The 20,150-nt window shown below is 41.4% G+C and overlaps 1 protein-coding gene across 2 annotated transcripts in view; it reads right to left on the bottom strand.

Moving 5' to 3' along the window:
- The window catches only part of AP3B1 (adaptor related protein complex 3 subunit beta 1), a 275,539-nt gene that overhangs the window by 19,777 nt on the left and 235,612 nt on the right, over positions 1–20,150 (bottom strand). For both annotated transcript variants that reach the window (XM_075066996.1, XM_075066997.1), the window contains exons 23-24: positions 12,470–12,701; positions 9,961–10,045 (exon numbers count right to left, since the gene is read on the bottom strand). In XM_075066996.1, the coding sequence (XP_074923097.1) occupies positions 9,961–10,045; positions 12,470–12,701 (317 nt within the window). The remainder of the gene's footprint in view (positions 1–9,960; positions 10,046–12,469; positions 12,702–20,150) is intronic.

Below are 20,150 nucleotides of genomic sequence, written 5' to 3'. Positions count from 1 at the left end.
AGTGGGAAAGTATCAGTGTAGCTTGGCTCCTACATAAGTATTCTAAAGCAGTGGGAGAGGACCCTTATTAAGTACTGTCCAATCCAGTGGCTCTTGAGGTCATGCAAAGATCTTCCAGCAGGTACATCAACTAAACTAGATATTTGCCTAGTTTTAGAACAGGCTACATAAAAAGCATGAGTGAAGACAATACAAACTAAAATTTCATACATGGGACCCTAGGCAATTGCCCTGCTTGCCACCCCCTAATGGTGGCCCTGAGAGTAAGAATAGATTCAATATGAAGAAAAATGTAATTGTTGCTGTCGCTTTACTGTCTCCCGGAATGACAAGGCTCAGAAGTGAAAAACAGGCTCAAGTATCACACTGAAATGCAAGTACAATATTTATATTCCAATTGATTTATTTTATAACTATATGGTAAAAATGAGAAAGTAAGCAATTTTTCAATAGTGTGCTGTGCCACTTTTGTGTTTTTATGTCTGATTTGTAAGAAAGTAGTTTTTAAGTGAGGTGAAGCTTGGGGTACACAAGATAAATCAGACTCCTGAAAAGGGTACAGTAGTCTGGAAAGGCTGAGAACCACTGGCCCAACCAAACAATCCACTCTCCCCCCAAAGTAACAAGCTCATTAATATTTCTTAATAAAGCCATTAAAATAGTTTCCATCTCCTCCAACTTTATCAATAGGTTTTCTGCTCACTGGACGTCCGGATGTCTTGTTGCTTTTTCTTATGGTCATTAGGCAAGATTTACTTTATTTTAAGCTAGAATTGCTGAGATCCAGCATACTTTGATATAGTACAATTGTTTTTCAGCTGCAGAAAACCATTCCTGCTTTGCTCCAATCACTATAATTCTCTTTACACTGAATATCAGTGACTCTAAATTTTGGTATTTTTTCCAGGCCTATAATCCCTACGTAGAGATCTGTGATGCGGTGTATATCCCACATATGAACACAACTATGCTACCTGGCTGCACTTGATGAATAGGCCAGGCTTAATTAAAGATGAAGACCAGCTGAGAAAGGAACTCAGTGGTGAGTATAAAGAAAGGAAGTAGATTAGAAAGAGACTGCAGGAGAGAAACTTTGTAGTCACTCTCTGGTACTAGAGGGTTGAAAGCCCAGGCAGGTCAAGGAGGAAGCCTAGGGAGAGAGATGGCCCTGGGATCCTCTCCTGAGTACAGAAGTCTGGCAGGAGGCTAGGAGAAACACAGAACAGCCAGTGAGGTGGAGAAAGCTCCAGCAGTATAACTCGATAAGACAGGATTGGGACGTTGCAGGGAGAGAGCACTGGGAGGTGTTCAGTTAAGGAATACAGAGAGATGAAAGCTCAAGCCTGAAGAGGACAAAAGTGAGTTTATTTTTGTACTTGTAGTTGGAGATTTTGCTGGAAGGTTCCACGGGAGAGCCCTGTGAGTCCTGGCCCTGAAAGAATGGTGAACTTAGAGAGGCAGTGAGGAGAATGCTTGATAAAGAGGCTACAGCAGATGTCAAGGGAGGCAGCAGTAAGGAGCCTGATGGAACAGACTTTGCATGTTGGTTATAGGGTCCCTGGACTGGAAACCAGAATAATGGACGGTGGCAGGAAGCCCTGAGAAGGGAATAAGGATGATGAAGGTGAGTAAAGGGTGTGAGGCCTACAGAACCCAGAGTCAGGATTAAAGACTTTTCGTAAGGATGCTGGACTTTCAATCATTTGGACTTTGTTACCCTGGAAGGTTTGAGTCTAAAACATGACCTGACCAGAGGTCTGAGTTGCCAGAAGAGGCAGACCACAGTGGGACTGGAGTGACTATTGTCAGGGGGCACTAACCACGGAAGAGCTGCTGCACCATGCCCTGCCACAAAGAGGTGTTCCAATAGTGAGCCCACTCTTCTACAGGAGCCAAAAGCACTAACATGTGTGTAGTGGGTCCTCTTTTATATCTAATTTAATTATGGATATAATTTTTTAAAAGTCATCATATTAAATACTTAATTAAAAGTGTTTGCTACTAAATACAAATCTGGATAGTAAGACAATGTCATTTGCATAAAATAATGTTGTAACTAAGAACTGATTCAACTCTATTTAAAATTAATTTAACTACTATATATCAAAACCTGTGAGAAATATTTCATAGCTTAAAAGTTCCTATTAGAAATAGTTTTCAAAATCCCAGAAGAATGGTTAAGACTACACTGAAACATCTCTTGTAAATGCTCTTGCTTCAAGTCTCTTGGGAGATTACGTTTATAAAAAAATACAACAGAGAAGAAAATTTGTCAAACCAGGTGAAGAATTACAAATAGCCAAGGGTACATAAAATCTGCATGGGAAGATTTCTCCAGTTTTCAAACCAGAAGGGCTTAAGCATTTTCCGATGGCAGAAGTTACAACCTTAGTACAGAATAAGAGCCTCTCAATTAAAAGTATGCTCAGGAGCCCTGCAAGAAAAGGCTAGGATGTCTGATAAGAGATTCTGTTGTGGAGTGGCATGTTAAGTATGGAGTAGTACTCTTAGTGAGGTACAGACCAAACTAGGTCTCAGCATTATTCTACTGTTGCCTGAAAAAAGGTATTAAACTGTAGAGAGACATGATGGGTGAGGTAATATATTTTATTGGACCAACTTCTGTTGGTGACAGAAACAAGCTTTTGAGCCACACAGCTCTTTTGAAGGCTTTCACCATATGCCTGGCATTATCTCAGACTACCTGGGTGCTATATCCAATACATCAAAGAAAGTTTACAAACATAGGAACCAAGGGGGAGAAACAATCTACTTAATAGATTAAATGACATTACAAGATCATGTTTGATCGTTTAGGAGGAGCATGAAATAAATTTTCTCTGGGATGCTTGCAACAGAAGGTTGTCCTGTCACTTGTCACTTTTCTGTTCTTTTGCCAGTTTGCTCCCAAAGAATCCAGTCGACACCTGGCATTGTTTGGACCAATCTGTCCTGGATCACTTATGCAAAAACCATAAGTGGCTGTTTACCAGATGATCTTGAGGAAGAAGTCCTCTTATCCATGATAATGGTAGACTTAGCGGGCAAGGACAGCTGTGTCTACCTCTGAAACAAATGTAAATAGTATTACCACTTAGAAACATACAAAACATTAGAGTATTGCCTGTTAATTCTCTATCTAAGTTTTTATACCATGGTTATCACCACAGTATTTGAGAACCTTTCAACGGATTCAAAAGTCAACTACTGACCTCTGCAGGCCTGCACCCACTGATTTTGATAATGCTTTCAAAGTCACAGTAAAGAGGATGCCTGCTTCTTTAATGGAGACCTTGCTACAAAGTTAGCCGCCTCCTATTCCCTTGATAACCATAAGAGTAATACCATGCTAGGCCATGGTCGTGAACATGTCTTTTGCAGATTCTAATTTCCCATTGTTTATATTCAAAGAGATACAAAAAACAGGAAGAAAAGTTGGGAGAGAAAGAATAATAATATTTAAGTTTCCTCTTGATTTCACCTTTTTGAGGTGTTTGGATTTTCTCTACTTTTCCAGCTAATCTCTTTGAGGAAAGGAAGAGAAGCATCTGGCTAAGAAAGGCCCTGGATTTGCACAGGTGGGAGCAGTTGTTCAGACCCAGCACTGCCTCCTCCAGGTCAGCCATCCAGTCTGATGTACTTGCTTTCTGGAGGTGGGCCAATTAGTGCCTGGCTTTAGAGTGACTGATAGTGGAGGGAAGAGCACCAGACTGCTTGTCTTAATGTCCAAAAGTTTTAAATAAATAAGTAAGTAAGTACACACCCCAAGCGATAACTTACTGACCAGCTAACAAAGCACTGTCCAGGGAAACACCATATGCAGAGGTGAAAATGTGATTGAGAGTGATATGAAAGCTGATTTCTCTCTAACAACTGCCTTTGGCACATTTTTTATATAGCTTCTTGTACATTATGATTCAGATGCTATTACATGAGTCAAACAAGTCAGTGTCTATACCTGAGTAAACATGCACTTTTTTTAAAACTGACTTTTCAGGAAGAAGAGGATCAGGCTTGGTAAATAACTTCTGGTTTTGTAGTATCAATATTTTTGTGAGAAGGTTGGATGTTAGGGTACTTGATTGATCCTTTTCTTGTTCTTCTTGATTGCAGATAGACATCCTGCTCAGGTAGATTTCAGGGTATAGAGATGCCTGAAAGAAGGGAGGATACTTGCTTCTTCAAAAATATGCATCTCTAAGAGATCTGGGGAAAAGGAGCACCTGTACCCTTAAAAGAATATGCAGCAAGAGATTTCATGAGTAGGAAGAGACTGAAGAGAGCAGATCTAGATCCCTTCTTGGCAGTTTCCACAAAAAAACTGCTACATTTCCCCTCCCTGACAAACCAACTTCTGGCTTTTGTGTGCAAATATGCCATTCAGAGAGGCTTTGGCCAAGCGGGGGTAGGTGGATGCAGAGCATCATCTCCCCTCTTTCCCAGCAGCAGATCCAAGTACTGCCAGGAGCAGAGCACAGACTGGCCCTTAATGGTTCCAGTGGCAGTACTGGGAGGAGCAGGAGCTCAGTTCTTGGGGCTGGGTTTAGTAACCAGACCTGTATCTATTACCATCTCTCTGCCATCTTTCAATGTGTGCTGCGTTCTCTTGACCCCAAGTCTGCTCGTTATTTTGAGGGACAGGAATGGAGAACATACAAGCACTTTTTCCCATTCCACTTCAGCTCTCTCCCCCTCTCGGTAGTTGTGGTGACATCCTGCCCACTCCCACTCCTCAGGCTCTTAGATTTTGGGTGCAACATTGCACTCCATATTCTTCATGGAAATATGCTTATGATATGGATATGCCATAATGGAGATATACTTCATGCAAGATGGTTCATGTACAATATCATTGGAAAGGTTATGACTTACTGAATTTGGTTATCCAATTTGTATGCATGTATCATTTTTGTATCTGAAGTTAGGAATATTGACCATTTATCTGTATTTCAAAAGTGCTACCTTGGGTGATATCTATAACTAGCCCTTCAGGTACAACAATGAAAAAGCCAGACAGGGCTGATGGCCCATCAGCAAAGATAACGGACTGTGAAAGAGCTTAGTCTTCCTGTGGACACCCCAGACAGCCTAGGAGTAATGGCTGCTAGGACCCTGCAGAGATATGTGACCCCCCTTGGAATGCCAGTGTTTTTCCAGTGGAAGACAAAGGCTTCCCACCATACACAAAAGCTATATAAGACAGAGAAGTGAAATCATCGTGGTTTTCCTATGCCTCCTCCCCCACCCCCTCTTAAGAGAGACACCAGGGAAACACCTGGAAGCAAGAACTGAACTGGGGCGAGAAGAGTTGAGCCCAGGCTGGAAGGATGTTTAGCCTATGAGTAATACCTGAAGTTTCAAACTGCAGCCAGTGCAGCTGGCTTTCAAGAATCTTTGTAATCTGCCTGAAACAACATTTAGGGTGAGAAATTACTATTAGCAGCCAATTTCTTTAGTGTATTAAGTTTAGTCTGAGTGTTTTGTTTTATTTGCTCAGTAATTTGCTTTGTTCTGTTTGCTATCTCTTATAATCACTTAAAATCTATCTGTTATAGTTAATAAATTTGTTCTATTATTAAACTCAGTTTGTGCAATTTCTAACTGGGGTGGGGCAAGAAGCTGTGCATCTCTCTCTTCACATTGAGGGAGAGGGTGAATTTTTATGAGCTTGCACTGTGCAGATTTTTCTACCCAGTGCAAGACAGTATACCCTTGAGTCTGCACTCAAAGGAGGTGGGCACCTGAGTGCTGGGGCAAGTCCCTTAAGCTGAGTCTTCACAGAACTGATCTCAGTGTCTTGTGTCTTTGTGCAGCTGGGTGTGGCCCTGCCTGTGTGTGTGCGCTAGAGGAGGCTTAAGAGCCTGGCTCAGCAAGACAGGTTAAAGGCTGACAGAACAGGTGGGCTCAGTGATATCTCAGTACATCAGGTGGCACCTTAAAGGAGAACAACCCATCACACTGGGGAGACACTAACAGCACAGGCTTCTTCCCTTCCTCCACATAGAGTCCTGATGGCCTGCCACAGAATTTTTCCAGGGATCAGGAAGTGGAGGGAAAAGAGAACAGGTTCTTTTCACATACAGCACTAGCCCACCTCTAGAAGTTTGTATGTTTTTTTGTGGGGTTTTTTTCGGTGGGGGAGAGAGGAACACACTTGTTTCCCCTTCCCAAGATCTTTTAGGGCAGTAGATACTCCAAGCAATAGGAGTCCTTCCCTTCGCTTCAGGCAACTGCAATGTTGGACCCAAGTTGAAAACCCTAAATATACAACTCACTCTCTCTCTCTCTCTCACACACATATATACACATGGTGTCTGTGTACACACACGTACATGCTTTTTAGAAGACGAAGATTGGCAATTTACTCATCCTGACCCTCAGTTTTTTTTCTTCTAAAAAACACACATAAAAAGAATTATTGTATAGAAATTAAGTGAAAGGGGAAAAGGTGCATTTGCTCAGAGATTGCACAAGAAAGGCAGTGATGTTCTCACTATGAGCAGACAGGATGAGCAACCAAATGTATGTTCTAAATAAATGTATTAGAACAGTTTTCAAGTTAAAGAGTTTCTCCTTTCTCTCTAATTAGGTATGTGATCTTCGAAAGCTTTGCTTAATAAAATAGTGCTTATTAGGGAGGTCTTTCAAAGCTCTCAGAGCTTTCAATGCTGTATATTACAGTTTCTCCTTCACTGCCCTTGATATGTTCAAGATCTTTTAAAAGAAGTGATCTAAATATTTTATTAGTCATTCTTGCTTTTTTCTTAATATAGTTTGCATTTATTGAACCACTAACACTACAACATCTGAAGCAGACAGGTAGTGTTTACTATGCAAAACACACAGTCAATGATTGGCATCTAAGACCAATTGATCTACACATTACCACTATCTCCCAACCCCCACAAGCACTACTACAAAGCTATTGATTTAAACACTGCCGATCGGTTTCCATTTTCTGATTTTGGGCAGGCCAATTAAGAAAGTGAGTAATTGTGATTACACTGCTTCAGGATCAATTACATTTGATGCAAGACAAAGTGCTCCTTTTGGTAAAAAGCAGGATAATAATTATGATCGGGGAACTGCTTCATATGCCCCAAACAGCTCAAATAAATGACATACATATATATCTTCATGCAAGACAATACAGCAAAATAAAGATGTTAGGACACATTTTGTCAAAATATTCTTGAAATAATTCACACACAAGCTTTTGAACAAAAAAACTTTTTAGAAAGTATCGAGAGTTAAAAACTGCCATTGATTGTATTTTAAACAGATTCACATGGCTGAAAGACCATCATAAAACACAGAATCACCTAATACACATATACATACTACAAGGATTTTTAGAACAATAAAACAGCAAATTTTACTCAAAGTACATCTTTATTTTTCCCCCTTCAACAGTATTCTCAAATATCAAAGGGTTTATTAATCAGTGAGACAAACAAAGTAAGCAATTCCTATTCTTAATTTAACTTTAAACTTAGTGTTTAGCTCGAGCTTTGTCATTGGGATCACATTGTCCAAATCATTAAAATGAATACAGGACTGGTGTCTGAGGCAAATCTATTTACAGTGATGTTACTCATAGTCTGGTTGGTGTTCAGGAATATTGATCTGTCTTGTTTGTCTAATAGGAAAATAATAAACAATTACCAGGCAATGTTGGAGAAAGTAATCAGTTTTTATATATCACTAATATAGCAGACCTCCCAAAACATAAAGGCGATGATCTGCATAAAATCAATGTGTTATGCTACATTGCTTATACTCATCACTGCAGAGATTCTCAGCAATAAATGGTGTATGATTGGAGCTGAATCATTTACACACTTAAAAGATGTACTTAAAATATTTGCTGTTTTTAAAAAGAATGTATATGCTTGTTTAAATATTCTGACATTATATGTAATTTTAAAATAAAAAAGCTAACTACGTTTGTGTTTAGAGAAACAGATACCTCACATTTTTGTAACAATTTTGAAGTTGCATTGCCTAGAACTCTGCTTCCTTCGTTATGTCAAAACAAAGCTTGCACTGGACTAATGTGCTGTACAGTAAAATAAGCTTAGTTTTTAAAGACTTCAGATCAGTTGCTGATTACCATTGCTGCTGTCATCATCGAGAAAGACACAATAGCATAACTTGTGCATATGCTACATGCCATAGGCATCATGCTGGAGATAAGAATATCTTTAAAATAACCTCACCTAGGGACTTAGCATACAAAGGAATATCACAAGCAAAGGGTTGTTGAGAAAAACATTTTCAATAGTAAGCTCCCATGAAAAAAGAGAAAATGTAACTTCTGTATTGGCTCTTCTTGAGTGGCATGTTTAACATATATGAAAGCACAGTAGTTTTTCTACTATAAATCTCGTATCCCCAGTCTTTAAGAATCTATAAGTTTCCAAACTACCATTGATCACTGTACCCTTTTTTAAAAAATTATTAAACAAACGAGTACAGAACTTTCTACAAGGAAAGACACTTTTCACCTAACCAGTTTTGGGCATTGTGATAAGGTTGACAATTCCGTAACCCATGTGGTATGACAAGTGATGAGAAAAGTTTCTTGCAATATTTGTTTCAGGATATGTTAAGGGGAAGGTAAAGACTAGTAAGTAGGTTAAATTTAGTGACATGGGCAAAAGAGTTTGGATTCTGCTACTATTTTTGCATGAATTCACGTTGCCTGACAATGGAGCTCCCAATGGGTTAGCAGGCACTTTTTCTGCTTAAATCAAAATATGTAAGGAACTTAGATACAATGCAGGCTCTTAGGCATGATAATGATAAGCAAAGTATATATAAAAACATATATGCAAGGCATATTTGGCAGACACTAGTGGGCTGGCCACCTACTAATTTCTCCCCCAGCTTCTCCCAATGTCTTTTTTCACTATTAGGAAGAGGCTTCTCCTACTTGCAAATCTGGGGGTGGTTTACTTGGGTGATAAACACTACAAGCCTATTACATAGGCTCTGGACAATCAGGATGGCCTTTTAAGGATATTAAATCCCTTAGTTTGGTGTGTTTTGATTTGCAAACTCTTGTAACAGAGGAAGAAACTATACTAATAAAGGCACTATACTAGACCCTGGGGTCAACTGCTCCCTATGTGAACAAGAAAGGGGTGGTCCTATCCAAAGAGAGACGCTAATGCTATAGGCAGGCAAATGCTTTCAGCTGATTAAGTAAAAATGCAGTATCCAGGTAAAGGAAAGGCAAGGAAAGCTCAAGAAACTATTATATATATAAAGACTGGCTGCAGAGCATTAGGCTGACTGTTCTGCAAATAGAGCAGGAGTCCCTCAAAGATGATTGTTGCCGTATGTATATGAGCACTCAATTTTTGGCTCTGATACTTTTCTTTGGTTTCATTTTGTTTCTTGATATTATGTTAGTAAATTACATATTAAAATGTTTCTGAAAATTCAGTTACAACAAATGGTAGGATCCATCTGCAACCTCAGAGTTACCAAACTAAACTCGTGAAAAGAACAGAACCACAAACAGGTCAGGTACCTAACAGAAGAAACTGATTTGTTTAGGTAACCCAGATTTGAAAGTGCACTGCTTGACTTTACTATACGTGCATAAGTTTTCTCATCAAGTATCACAAACTTTCAAAAATCATTTGGAAAAACAGTGGAATAGTAAAGTTTACAAGGTTACTATGCCTCATTTCTCTATATACATCTTGAATGTCCATTTTATGATGAGCTATTTTGCCTAGTTCTGTAACAAATACCAAAAATACAATAAGCACTTTGCCCATACAAATTCTAGTTAGGCTTCAAACTAGTTCAAAAAATAATCAGACCAAATTCAAATATCATGTTTTTAATCTAGTTATGGAAGAAGCTGTGTAAAAAAGACAAAGATTTCTCCCTTCAATTTCCATTCAGAACAATCAAATGTTAAAACAAAACAAAAACAAAACTTACCACAACTGGAAACTGGCAGTCTGAGTAGAATCACAAAAGTCAATACCCATTGAGACAGTAATGGATTCCTCAGGCTCAAGAAATTCTAGAATAGAACATGTAAATTAAGCATGCAAAAAAAAATCAGATCAGCCAATCTAAATACAAAAATCTGATAACATGTAAAACAACAAATGTTTACAGCTTCTTTAAACTTGGAGAGGTTCTGAGCAAATTTTGTATTTTTATTTTTTAAAGTGTCTTGGGAGAAACTTCCTACAATAAATGCATTTTAAATATTACCATTAAAATCTAATCATACTATTAGTGAACCAATGCTTCAGATTAAAACAGCAGGGACATATAATTACAGAAAAAACATTAAGGTCACATGTTATCTGTTTGCTTGTGTGCAGATGCAGCATTTGCATTTCATTCAGCATGACACCACTTATTCATTGAATCTGAAAACTGAAGAGCAAGACAGCACAAGAGCACTAGTAAAATGCACACTACTGTACAGTGAAGGGGAAAATCAAGTTTAAAAAATTCTATAGCCAATGTGGCCTGCTTCTCTCCAAATTTTGTTTGCACTAGTTACATGGGAGGCTGGGAAGATTATGGACCTAAAATGGAGGATATGCCTTCATTTTACAAGCAGTGCAGAATGCAGCACTTCCTAAATGAAGACATCAAGAGTAAGTTCTCTGTTTGTTTCTTGAACCTCTTCTGCGCCAGATCACCATTCTAACCCTACACTATTGCAGACTGAAGGACTTAGGATAGGACTTGCAGACTGAAGGATTAGGTGAGGTGCTGGGTCCTTCATTGATACCAAAGGAACATATACAAAAACTGGTTGTTGGGGAGAACTTCAACTAGAGAACAGTACAAGAGAAACAACACAAAGGAAGGTAATTGAACAGATGCCATTTCAAAAAGGAAAGTCAAATTAAAAATGTCTGGACAGAGAAAATTTTTGTGCTACTCTGTTCTACATCTTTAGGAAATCAGAACGAGTCAGCTCTTTAATGATGGGGAGAAATATGAAGAAGTCTAAAGGCAGTAAAGCAAATTGTGGAAAAATGCGGAAAACCCAGGGGAGGAGGGTTTCAAATAATGGAGGGAAAACAGGAAGTGCTTCAAGAAAGTCAAGTCTGTATAAGGATCTGTGTGGCATCTAGAAAGAAATACTCCATGCCCCATTTGCCACTGTTATTGGGCAGAACTCCAACTGCAGAGGCTACAGAGTAAGTTTGGAAAACTGATAAGAATGCCTGGCTACACAGACACTTCCACTGTGCTCTCCTTGTGGAATTACGGGACTTAACTTTCTTAAAGTAGACAACACCCATGAGAAACACAAAGAATACAAAATGTACTGAAAAGGATAAGACAGGTGGGTATAAACTTCAGATCCAGAAGAAATTGAGGAAGAATGAAGAAAACTTGAGCACAAGCAAATCAGACAAGCAACAACATAGAAGGAAATAAAAATTACATAATAGAATTATTTTCTGCTTGCAATTATGAAGGAGTGTACATGATGGATACCACAAACAAACGTATCTGTTTCAGATTTTTTTTTTTTGTCCGGGGAACAAAGTGGCAAAGTCTCCAGTGAACATGTCCAATTTTAAACGTGTTACAATTATGGAACCTCTTGATTAACTTCAAATCTGGTAAAAATTCTACTCGTCTTTTTGTCTGAATTTTGAGGATGATATTCCATTGCGGATTTTAGGAAAGAAGGAAAAAATTGGGTTTATGATAAAATATGAGTTACAAACTTCTCTCTAGAAAGGTTTCTACCTCTCCATTTGGACAGGATAGTTCAAGCTATGAGCTTATTTATATATCCAGATGGGAAGACACAATTCAGTTCAACTTAATACCAAGTTCAGATTTTGTCACTGTCTTGAACTGGATGTTTAGTTATAGAGACGTATCATGATTAAAATACAAACTGAATCAAATGTTATCCATGCAAAACACTTGACCATATGTTTTGTTGCCACTAGCATGGAAAGTTTGCTCTGAAATAAGTAAAAAGTGGCTAAGTGCCATGTTTATTCCTTGGAAGTGAACATAACTTGCTGGCACAAACCTCCAACTGGCATTGTCCTAAGACAGCTTCTTAGTCAGTGTAGTGACCAAACAGCTAAGAGGTCAGTTGGAAAAAGGGAAGACAGGATACTAGGCTAGATGGACCTTTGTTTGATCCAATATGGCTGTTCTTATGTTCACATGAAAGGATCTGAAGAAATTACAACCAGAGGCAGTATGACTATATGGTTTTTTTCATTATAACCGTACTGGAAATGCTCCCCTTTAACAGACACCATGTTAAACCACACACACACACCCTTGCCATATAATGCTTAAATTTTTTTTTTTTTTTACTGTCACTTTCTAAAATAAAAAATTAACTTAAAAAAATCAGTACATTTGGTATTTTCCATTTCATGTTTTTAACTAAACAAAACAATATGATATTGCATAGTTAGTTTTAAAAAGATGATTTGATTACCTATTGGGTTAAACACATGCATCTTCATGCCTGCAGGTAGCTTTCTCTCCCTTACGTGAATATTCTCTAACTTCTGGTCCGTGGTGTTCGTTAACATCACTTGTACAGATACCATTTGATTTCCATAAATGCATGGCTGCCTTGAGAAGTGATAATGAGCTGCTAATCCTTTCCCACTCATTCGATGAAGCAATTCATGAGTTTTCATTGGCACAAAGATTGGGGAACTGACCTGTTACATAAAAAAGTTAAAAATTAGTGAACAACATACTAGCCAATTCTTGTGGATAGTAGAAGAAGAACATAATATGACAGTTTAAATACTGTACTCTCTGCACCAGCTAGAACTCCCTCTCTCTTCTGTGGGAGATTTGGATGTGACAGGAATGCAGTAACAGGGGGCAGATTGATTTTCATGAAAATACCTTAAAGCTTTGACTTGATCAAGAGCAACAAATGTGTGGAATGTGTTAAAAAACTATTAGAACATGTTGAAAATATTCAAGTTCACAAATACAACATAATAAAGGAAATATTTGGAACAGCATGAAATAGAATTACAACATTTCTGGTATTGAGAACTAAGAGCTCTGCTTACAGGTAAAGTTGTCTAACTTTCTATTATAAGACTATTTCCAATTGCTTATAACTTTGACAGATTGTCTGAGCTGAGATTTGTCTGCTTCAAGCTGATTTTTTAAGTTTCAGCTAAAATGGTCCAGCTGCTCTAGCAGCATTTCTCAAATGTAGCCACATGCTTTCTTGCAGCTACAGCCTCCTGAGTGATGATTTTTTTCCAGGGGTGGGGGGACAAAGCAGAGGCCCCTCCCCTGGGGCCGCAAGGAGGGGTTGGGCCCTGCCCCCCTCTTGAGCCACAAATGCTGGAGGAGCAGACAGACAGCCGGTGAAAGTCCCCCACCTTCCTTGGGGCATTGGGGCTCATTCAGGCTTCCGGCTTCCTGAAGCAGCAGGCTTTGATTGCGGGCTCTGACTGTGCAGCACTGGGCGCTGGTTCTTTGCCTGCATAGCAGCAAGCTTAGTGCCCCCCGCTGCTGGGCTTTGGGCTCACCCTTCCTCCCCTTTATCAGCACCTGGTCCCCACTGCTGTCCCCAACCCCTTACCCTCCTACCCCATCACCCCTGGCCTCCCCTGCCTCCATAACTACCTTCCCATCTAAGGGCTTAATTTGTCCCCTGGCTTGCCAGGGCTGAGTAAGTCTGCTGTGAAAAATGATGTTTGTGTGTTTGCTAATATCACTTTTAACTGCCTCCCAGCCAGCTAACAAGTCTGCTGCTGTGAAAAGTGGTATTAACCAACATACAAATATCACTTTTCACAGAATCTGATTTACTAGCTAGCTAGCAAGTCCAAAAAAGCCCACAACCAAAACAGCAAAAGAAACAGCAAAAAGACAAAAACTTGTAAAGCACCTTATTTGTGTTTCTATTCTGTTTAGGTCCAGTAAAGAAGAGACACATCTGTACATTATTAATTATTATTATGTCTAAAAAAGGAAACTCTGCATAAACAAATTATTATATTTGGACATGTATGTGTGCATATTTATTTGTTTTTCCTAAAGTTAAGTATTTTAAGAAAAATTGTCAAAGTGGCCACCAGCAAGAGTTAGTGGCTGCACTCTGAGGCCACCAAAAATTTTGTTGTGAGAACCCCTGCTTAAAGAATAAGATTAAGGGAAAACAGTTGTTCTGCAAGTGTTAAAATACACACAGCTGTTTCACTGAGAAAGTGTAGTGAGTACATGCTTTGGAGAAGGTAGGAGTATTGCTTAGGGGGTCAGGAATATACATCTTTTGTTGTCTTTGTGAAAAGTTGCCCAAATTTGGCACTTTATAAGTCTCTGAAAAATCATCATTTGCAAATGCTCAAGAGAGATTTGTTAGGGCAAAATTCTCTGAAGATCACAATCACAGAAATGTAGGGCTGGAAGAGACCTTGAAAGGTCATATGCAGAGACAGAACAAAGTATACCTAAACCATCACTGGTGGGTGTTGGGAGTTTTTCAGAACAGGTTGGACAATGACGGATATTCCACAACATCTCTTGAAAGCTTAGTCCAATGCCTATCCTTATAGTTAGAACATTTTTCCTAATATCTAACCTAAATCTTCCCTGCTACAAATTAAGCTGACTACTTCTTGTCCTATCTTCAGTGGATATGGAGAACAATTAATCATCAACCTCTTTCTAACAGTCCTCAATAGGTTCCCCTTCAGTCTTCTTTTCTCAAGACTAAACATAGCCAGGTTTTGTAACCTTTCCTCACAGGTTAGGTTTTCTAACCCTCCCCCCCCCCCCCCTTTTTTTTTTTTCCTTTTGGGATCCTCCTGCCCAGGTATCCCTGGAAAAGCATAGGACAATATGGTGACCTCTTTCTAACAGTCCTCAATAGGTTCCCCTTCAGTCTTCTTTTCTCAAGACTAAACATAGCCAGTTTTTGTAGCCATTCCTCACAGGTTAGGTTTTCTAAACCTTTCATCATCTTTGTTGCCCTCCTCTGGACTCTCTCCAATTTGTCCACATCTCTGCTGTAGTGTGGGGCCCAAAACTGGATGCANTTTTTTTTTTTAAATCTCCTTCTAGACCTTTTCCAATTTGTCTATACCTTTCTCAAGGTGTGATGCCCAAAACTGGACACAATACTCCAGCTGAGACTCACCAGGGCTAAGTAGCGAAGAACAATTATTCTTACATATGTCTTACATATGACACTGCTGGTAACATACCCTAGAATATTAGCATTTTTTTTTTGCCACTGCACCACAATGCTGGTGCATGTTCAATTTATGATCCACTAAAAACCCCAGCTCCTTTTCTGCTGTACTATGGCCTAGCCAGTTATTCTCCATGTGATAGTTGTGCATTTGCTTTTTTCCTTCCGAAGTGTAGTACTCTGCACTTATCTTCAATGAATTTCATTTTGTTGAATTCAGACCAATTCTCTAATTTCACAAGATCATTTTGAAATCTAATCCTGTCCTCCAAAATGCCTGCAGACACACCCACCCCGACTCTGACAGCTTAGTGTGCAAATTTTAAAAGCATACTCTTAACTCCAATATTCAAGCCATTAATTAAAATATTGACTAGTTCTAGACGCAAGCCACACTCCTGAGGGACTCCACTAGATATGTCCTCCTGGTTTGATAGCAAACCATTGATAGCTACTGTAAGTATATTTTTTCAACCAATTATTCACCTGGTTGGCTAGATTATCGGGCTCAACGGGTAGTGATCAACAGCTCGATGTCTAGTTGGCAGCCAGTATCAAACGGAGTGCTCCAGGGATCAATCTCGGGGCCGGTTTCATTCAACATCTTTATTAATTATCTGGATGATGGGATTAATTGCACCCTCAGCAAGTTCACAGATGACACAAAACTGGGGGGAGAGGCAGATACACTGGAGGGTAGGGACAGGGTCCAGAGTGACCTAGACAAATTGGAGGATTGAGCCAAAAGAAATCTGATGAGGTTCAACAAGGACAAGTGCAGAGTCCTGCACTTAGGAAGGAAGAATCTCATGTGACTGGTTAAGCAGCAGTTCTGAAGAAAAGGACCTGGGGATAATCTTCTTTGATTCTCTTATAGTAAATTAATCTAAACCAAATTTTTGCACTGTCTACATTGAGTGTGCTGCACCTTCACAGAGCTCTAAGCCAGCCACACTGAGGGTACGTCCAGACTACTCACCGTATCGGCGGGTAGCGATCGATTTATCAGGGATCGATATATCGCGTCTCATCTAGACGCGATATCAATCCCCAAACATGCTCCCTGTCGATTCCAGAACTCCACCGGAGCGAGCGGCAGTAGTGGAGTCGACGGGGGACCCACGGACGTCAATCCCATGCCGTGAGGACGGGAGGTAAATCGGAATAAGATACTTCGACTTCAGCTACGGTATTCCTGTAGCTGAAGTTGCGTATCTTACATTGACACCGCCTCCCCACCCCCCCGTAGACCAGGCCAGAGTATGTGCCATTCCCACAAATCTCAGTGAGCATGCTCCAAGATGGGGCTGCCAGGCTGAGCATGACCTTGTCATAATTATTCCTCCTGTCTGTCAGGAGACACTGTGATGCCAGGCACAAGAACAGAGTAGGGAGACTTTCTCCAGTACTCTCAGTCAGAATCAGCTTTATAAACTGCAGATCCCAATACGAATACCCGGTGGCTCTCTGGGGCTTTGGCGGCACTTTGGCGGCGGGGGTGGTCCACTCTGGGTCTTCCGCGGCACCGAAGCCCCCCCCGCCACTGCTGAAATGCCACCAAAGATCTGGAGCGGACACCCCCCCCCCCCACTGCCGAAGACTCGGACACCCCTCCCCCCTCGGGTGAGTAAAAAAAAAATTAAAGAGGTGCCTAAGGCGCAGGGCCCAATTCCGTGGCCTAAAGCTGGCCCTGCTCTCAGTGCCTTCTACCTTCTGCACTAGTGCCCAGACAGCATGAAGGAGGAAAAGGAAACAGCATGATTTGAATGCAGAGGGCTGAGGAGCAAGGACGGACAGGGACATACTAGAGACAGAGGCAGAAGGGTCTATAACCACTTCAGAACATTTCTAAACCTGTTAAGTGTATTGGGTCTCCTGACATGAGAAAACCACATACACAGTGGAGATAATCCCCTTCTGACTGACTGCTCTTTTCAAGGCAGCAGGAGAGTGAGTAGCAGCCGCTAGTTAGAGGTGCTGTGGGCCAGTTTGCCCTTTGAGATTGCCCTGTCCTTTACTGCAGTTATCTGCCTCACTCACTGCACAACTTGTCCCTGTCTCATATGTTGGAGAAGTGAGAACAACTTCAGTCACTACTTAACTAACTGGGAGCTGGGGGGAGGGCGGGACTGGTTGGGCAGTATGTGTATGGAGTCCTTATAAAAGATTGCGTGGGGAGCATCAGCTACCAGTTGCTTGTAGTTCTGCCACTCTTCTCAAGACGTAATAGCTACCAAAAAATGCTACTTTCATGGATAGATGGAGTAAAAACAGGTAGCCATCAGTTCAAAGGATCAACTTTGTTAGCACCAGATTAAAGTCCCAGAGAGGGATAGGTTCTGCAATGTGGGCATATAACTTGTCCATACCTTTTAAGAACCTAATTGACAGTGGGTAAAAAAGAGAGTTGAAAGTAAGCTGGTACGGCATAGCGTATCAGCAAGAGCTGGTACAGCGTGCCGGACCAGACCAGCTTCCCCAGGCTGGCACTTTAAAGGTCCCGGGGCTCCCTGCAGAGGCTGGAGCCCTGGGTCTTTAAATTGCCTCCTGAGCCCCAGGGCTCAGGCGGTGCTTTAAAGGGACCAGGGCTCCTGCCGCTGCGGGGAGCCCTGGCCCTTTATAGTGCCACCAGAGCTCAGCTGCTGGAGCCTTGGGGTAATGGCGGCAGGGCTCTGTCGGCAGTTTAAAGGGCCTGGAGCTCTGCTGCGGTAGCGGTGGCCAGAGCCCCGGGCCCTTTAAATTTCCCCTTAGCCCCGGGCTCCTCTGCAGCTAGTAGCTCCGGGGGTGATTTAAAGGCCCCGGGGCTTCCAACTGCAGCCAGAGTGGGGCCTTTAAATCTTGATTTAAAGGCCCTGCCTTTTCTGGTTGAGGCCACGCCTCTTCCAGTTGAGGCCACGCCCTCATTCAGGACTCCAGTGTACTGGTAAGTCCTTTAAGTTACTTTCACCCCTGGTTAAAACATACTGAGCAGCTTGTGATTGAAGGGTGGAAAGCGGAAACATCTGCAAGGTGAACCTGAGTGGATCTAATGGATATGACTTGCTGTTTCAGGTGGACAGATGTTGGATGTTCAGGTAGAATATGTTGGACAGAGGCCTGGACTGGCGAAATACCTTTTTGCTGTGACCAGAAAAAAATGGTTCTCACTTCAATAGATAAAGATCTAGTAGAAGGCTTTCTGCTGTTCAGGAGGATGTTTTGTATATTCTCCCAAACAACCAGGCATCAACCAGGGAACATCTAGGTGGTAAGATGGAGAGCACAAAAGAGTTGGGAGGCAGGAATTGGCTGGGTTCCTGGGAAATCAGGTTGGACTCTGGAGGTAATGTCAAAGAAGCCCTTGTGAAGAGGTTCAGCACACTGGATAACCCATGTTGGCAAAGCCAAGCCAATGCTATGGGGATCATGTGGGCCTGATCCTGCTTGAGCTTAGTCAACACCATTGGAATAGGAGGCTAGGCATACATCAGCTTGTGCTTCTGCAAGACAAGGAAAGCATCTGATAAGAGATCCCTGACTATGAGCTGTCCTTGAATAAAAGAGCTGGCACTTCCTGTTGTCATGAGTAGCAAACAGGTCTATCCGAGGGACCCTCCTATGTTGGAAAAATAAGGCTCACAATATCCGCTCTGAAACACCACTTGCGATCCCTGCTGAAAGATCTGCTCAGGCAGTTCGCCAAACTGTTGTGAACCACAGGAAGGTGGGATGCTTTGAGGTGAACACTGTCCCAGAGGGAGAAATCTTATCTGTCTAGCAAGGATACAATGCAGGCTGACAGTGGAATAAACCTTTCTATTGAAAAGGTCAAGTCTTTTTGCTTCTTTATCCTTTGGGGTAGATGATGGCAATCCCCAAAATGCTCTTTTGTTTACTGCCAAGACAACCAAAGAAACTGATGAAGGATGGGTGCAAAAATGTTCATAGCACTGAGAAGAGCCATGGTGCTTGTGCTCAATTCTCTTGGCTCTTGGTAGGGCTACACAGGAAAATCTTGGTGACCACTGTATGTCTACCAGGCTTTAGGAATTATCTTGCAGTACGTTGATCTGGATGTCCAGAGAAGCAGCAACTCTCTTTAGGAGTTCTTGGTAGGCCCTCTAGTCATCCTAAGGAGGTGAAGACACCACAGACACCACCAGCTCTTCTGGGGAGAACAGCAAAAGGGGTTGAATTCCAGCCTCCTGTACCTCCCCACATGGAGGTTATGGTATGCAAGGTTATTTCTGCTTGGTACCAGTGATGGTACCAGGGTAAATTCCTGAGATTCCACATGTGAACTATCCTGTCATCTGCTCGGGGATCTGGCAGGTGAATAAACTGGGGAGGATCTGGTGGTGGTGGGGAAAACCCCATGGTTTCCAATACAGCTATTGTAAGTTATAGGACCTCAACCTCTACAAGCCCACAGATCCACACCCTTGGACCATCACGGGGTCGCTGCCAGGTGCCAAGATTGGAATCCTTTTGATGAAGGTGAATGACACCTTCTATCCCAGGAGCAAAGAGCATAGAAGTTCCAAAAAAGAACCCAAGTCACCTGACAAGTGTAGTACCAGGGACCAGTGGCAAACCTTTGGAGACACTGTTAGTGGGGACAGTATACTTGGATGACAGCAGGTGAGGCAGCACTGGACTGTCCCAAGTCAGCCATAGCACTAAAGATTCAACCTTACTGGCAGGTAAGACTGACAAAGTCTGAAGGTCAACCGGTACTCGATGACTTGTCTCATACTACTGGAGAATCTGGTAACGAGAAGAATAGCAAAACTTGTCCTGCGGCATATGCCTCCAGCATCGTTGGTTCCCAAACAGTCCCAAGGCTGCTGCTGTTGCATTGTGGAGGATGGCTTCAACAGCACAAGAATGGGTGCGGGAGTCACTGACCCTGGGCAAGATGAAGTTGGTATTGGGGACCATCTCTTCTCTGGGGATACTCTACCCT

Source organism: Chelonoidis abingdonii, chromosome 6 (genome assembly GCF_003597395.2).
Source record: "Chelonoidis abingdonii isolate Lonesome George chromosome 6, CheloAbing_2.0, whole genome shotgun sequence".
In the NCBI taxonomy this organism is placed as follows: domain Eukaryota; kingdom Metazoa; phylum Chordata; order Testudines; family Testudinidae; genus Chelonoidis; species Chelonoidis abingdonii.
The sequence above is the reverse complement of the archived record's forward strand: the minus strand, read 5'-3'. Positions and strand labels throughout refer to the sequence as shown.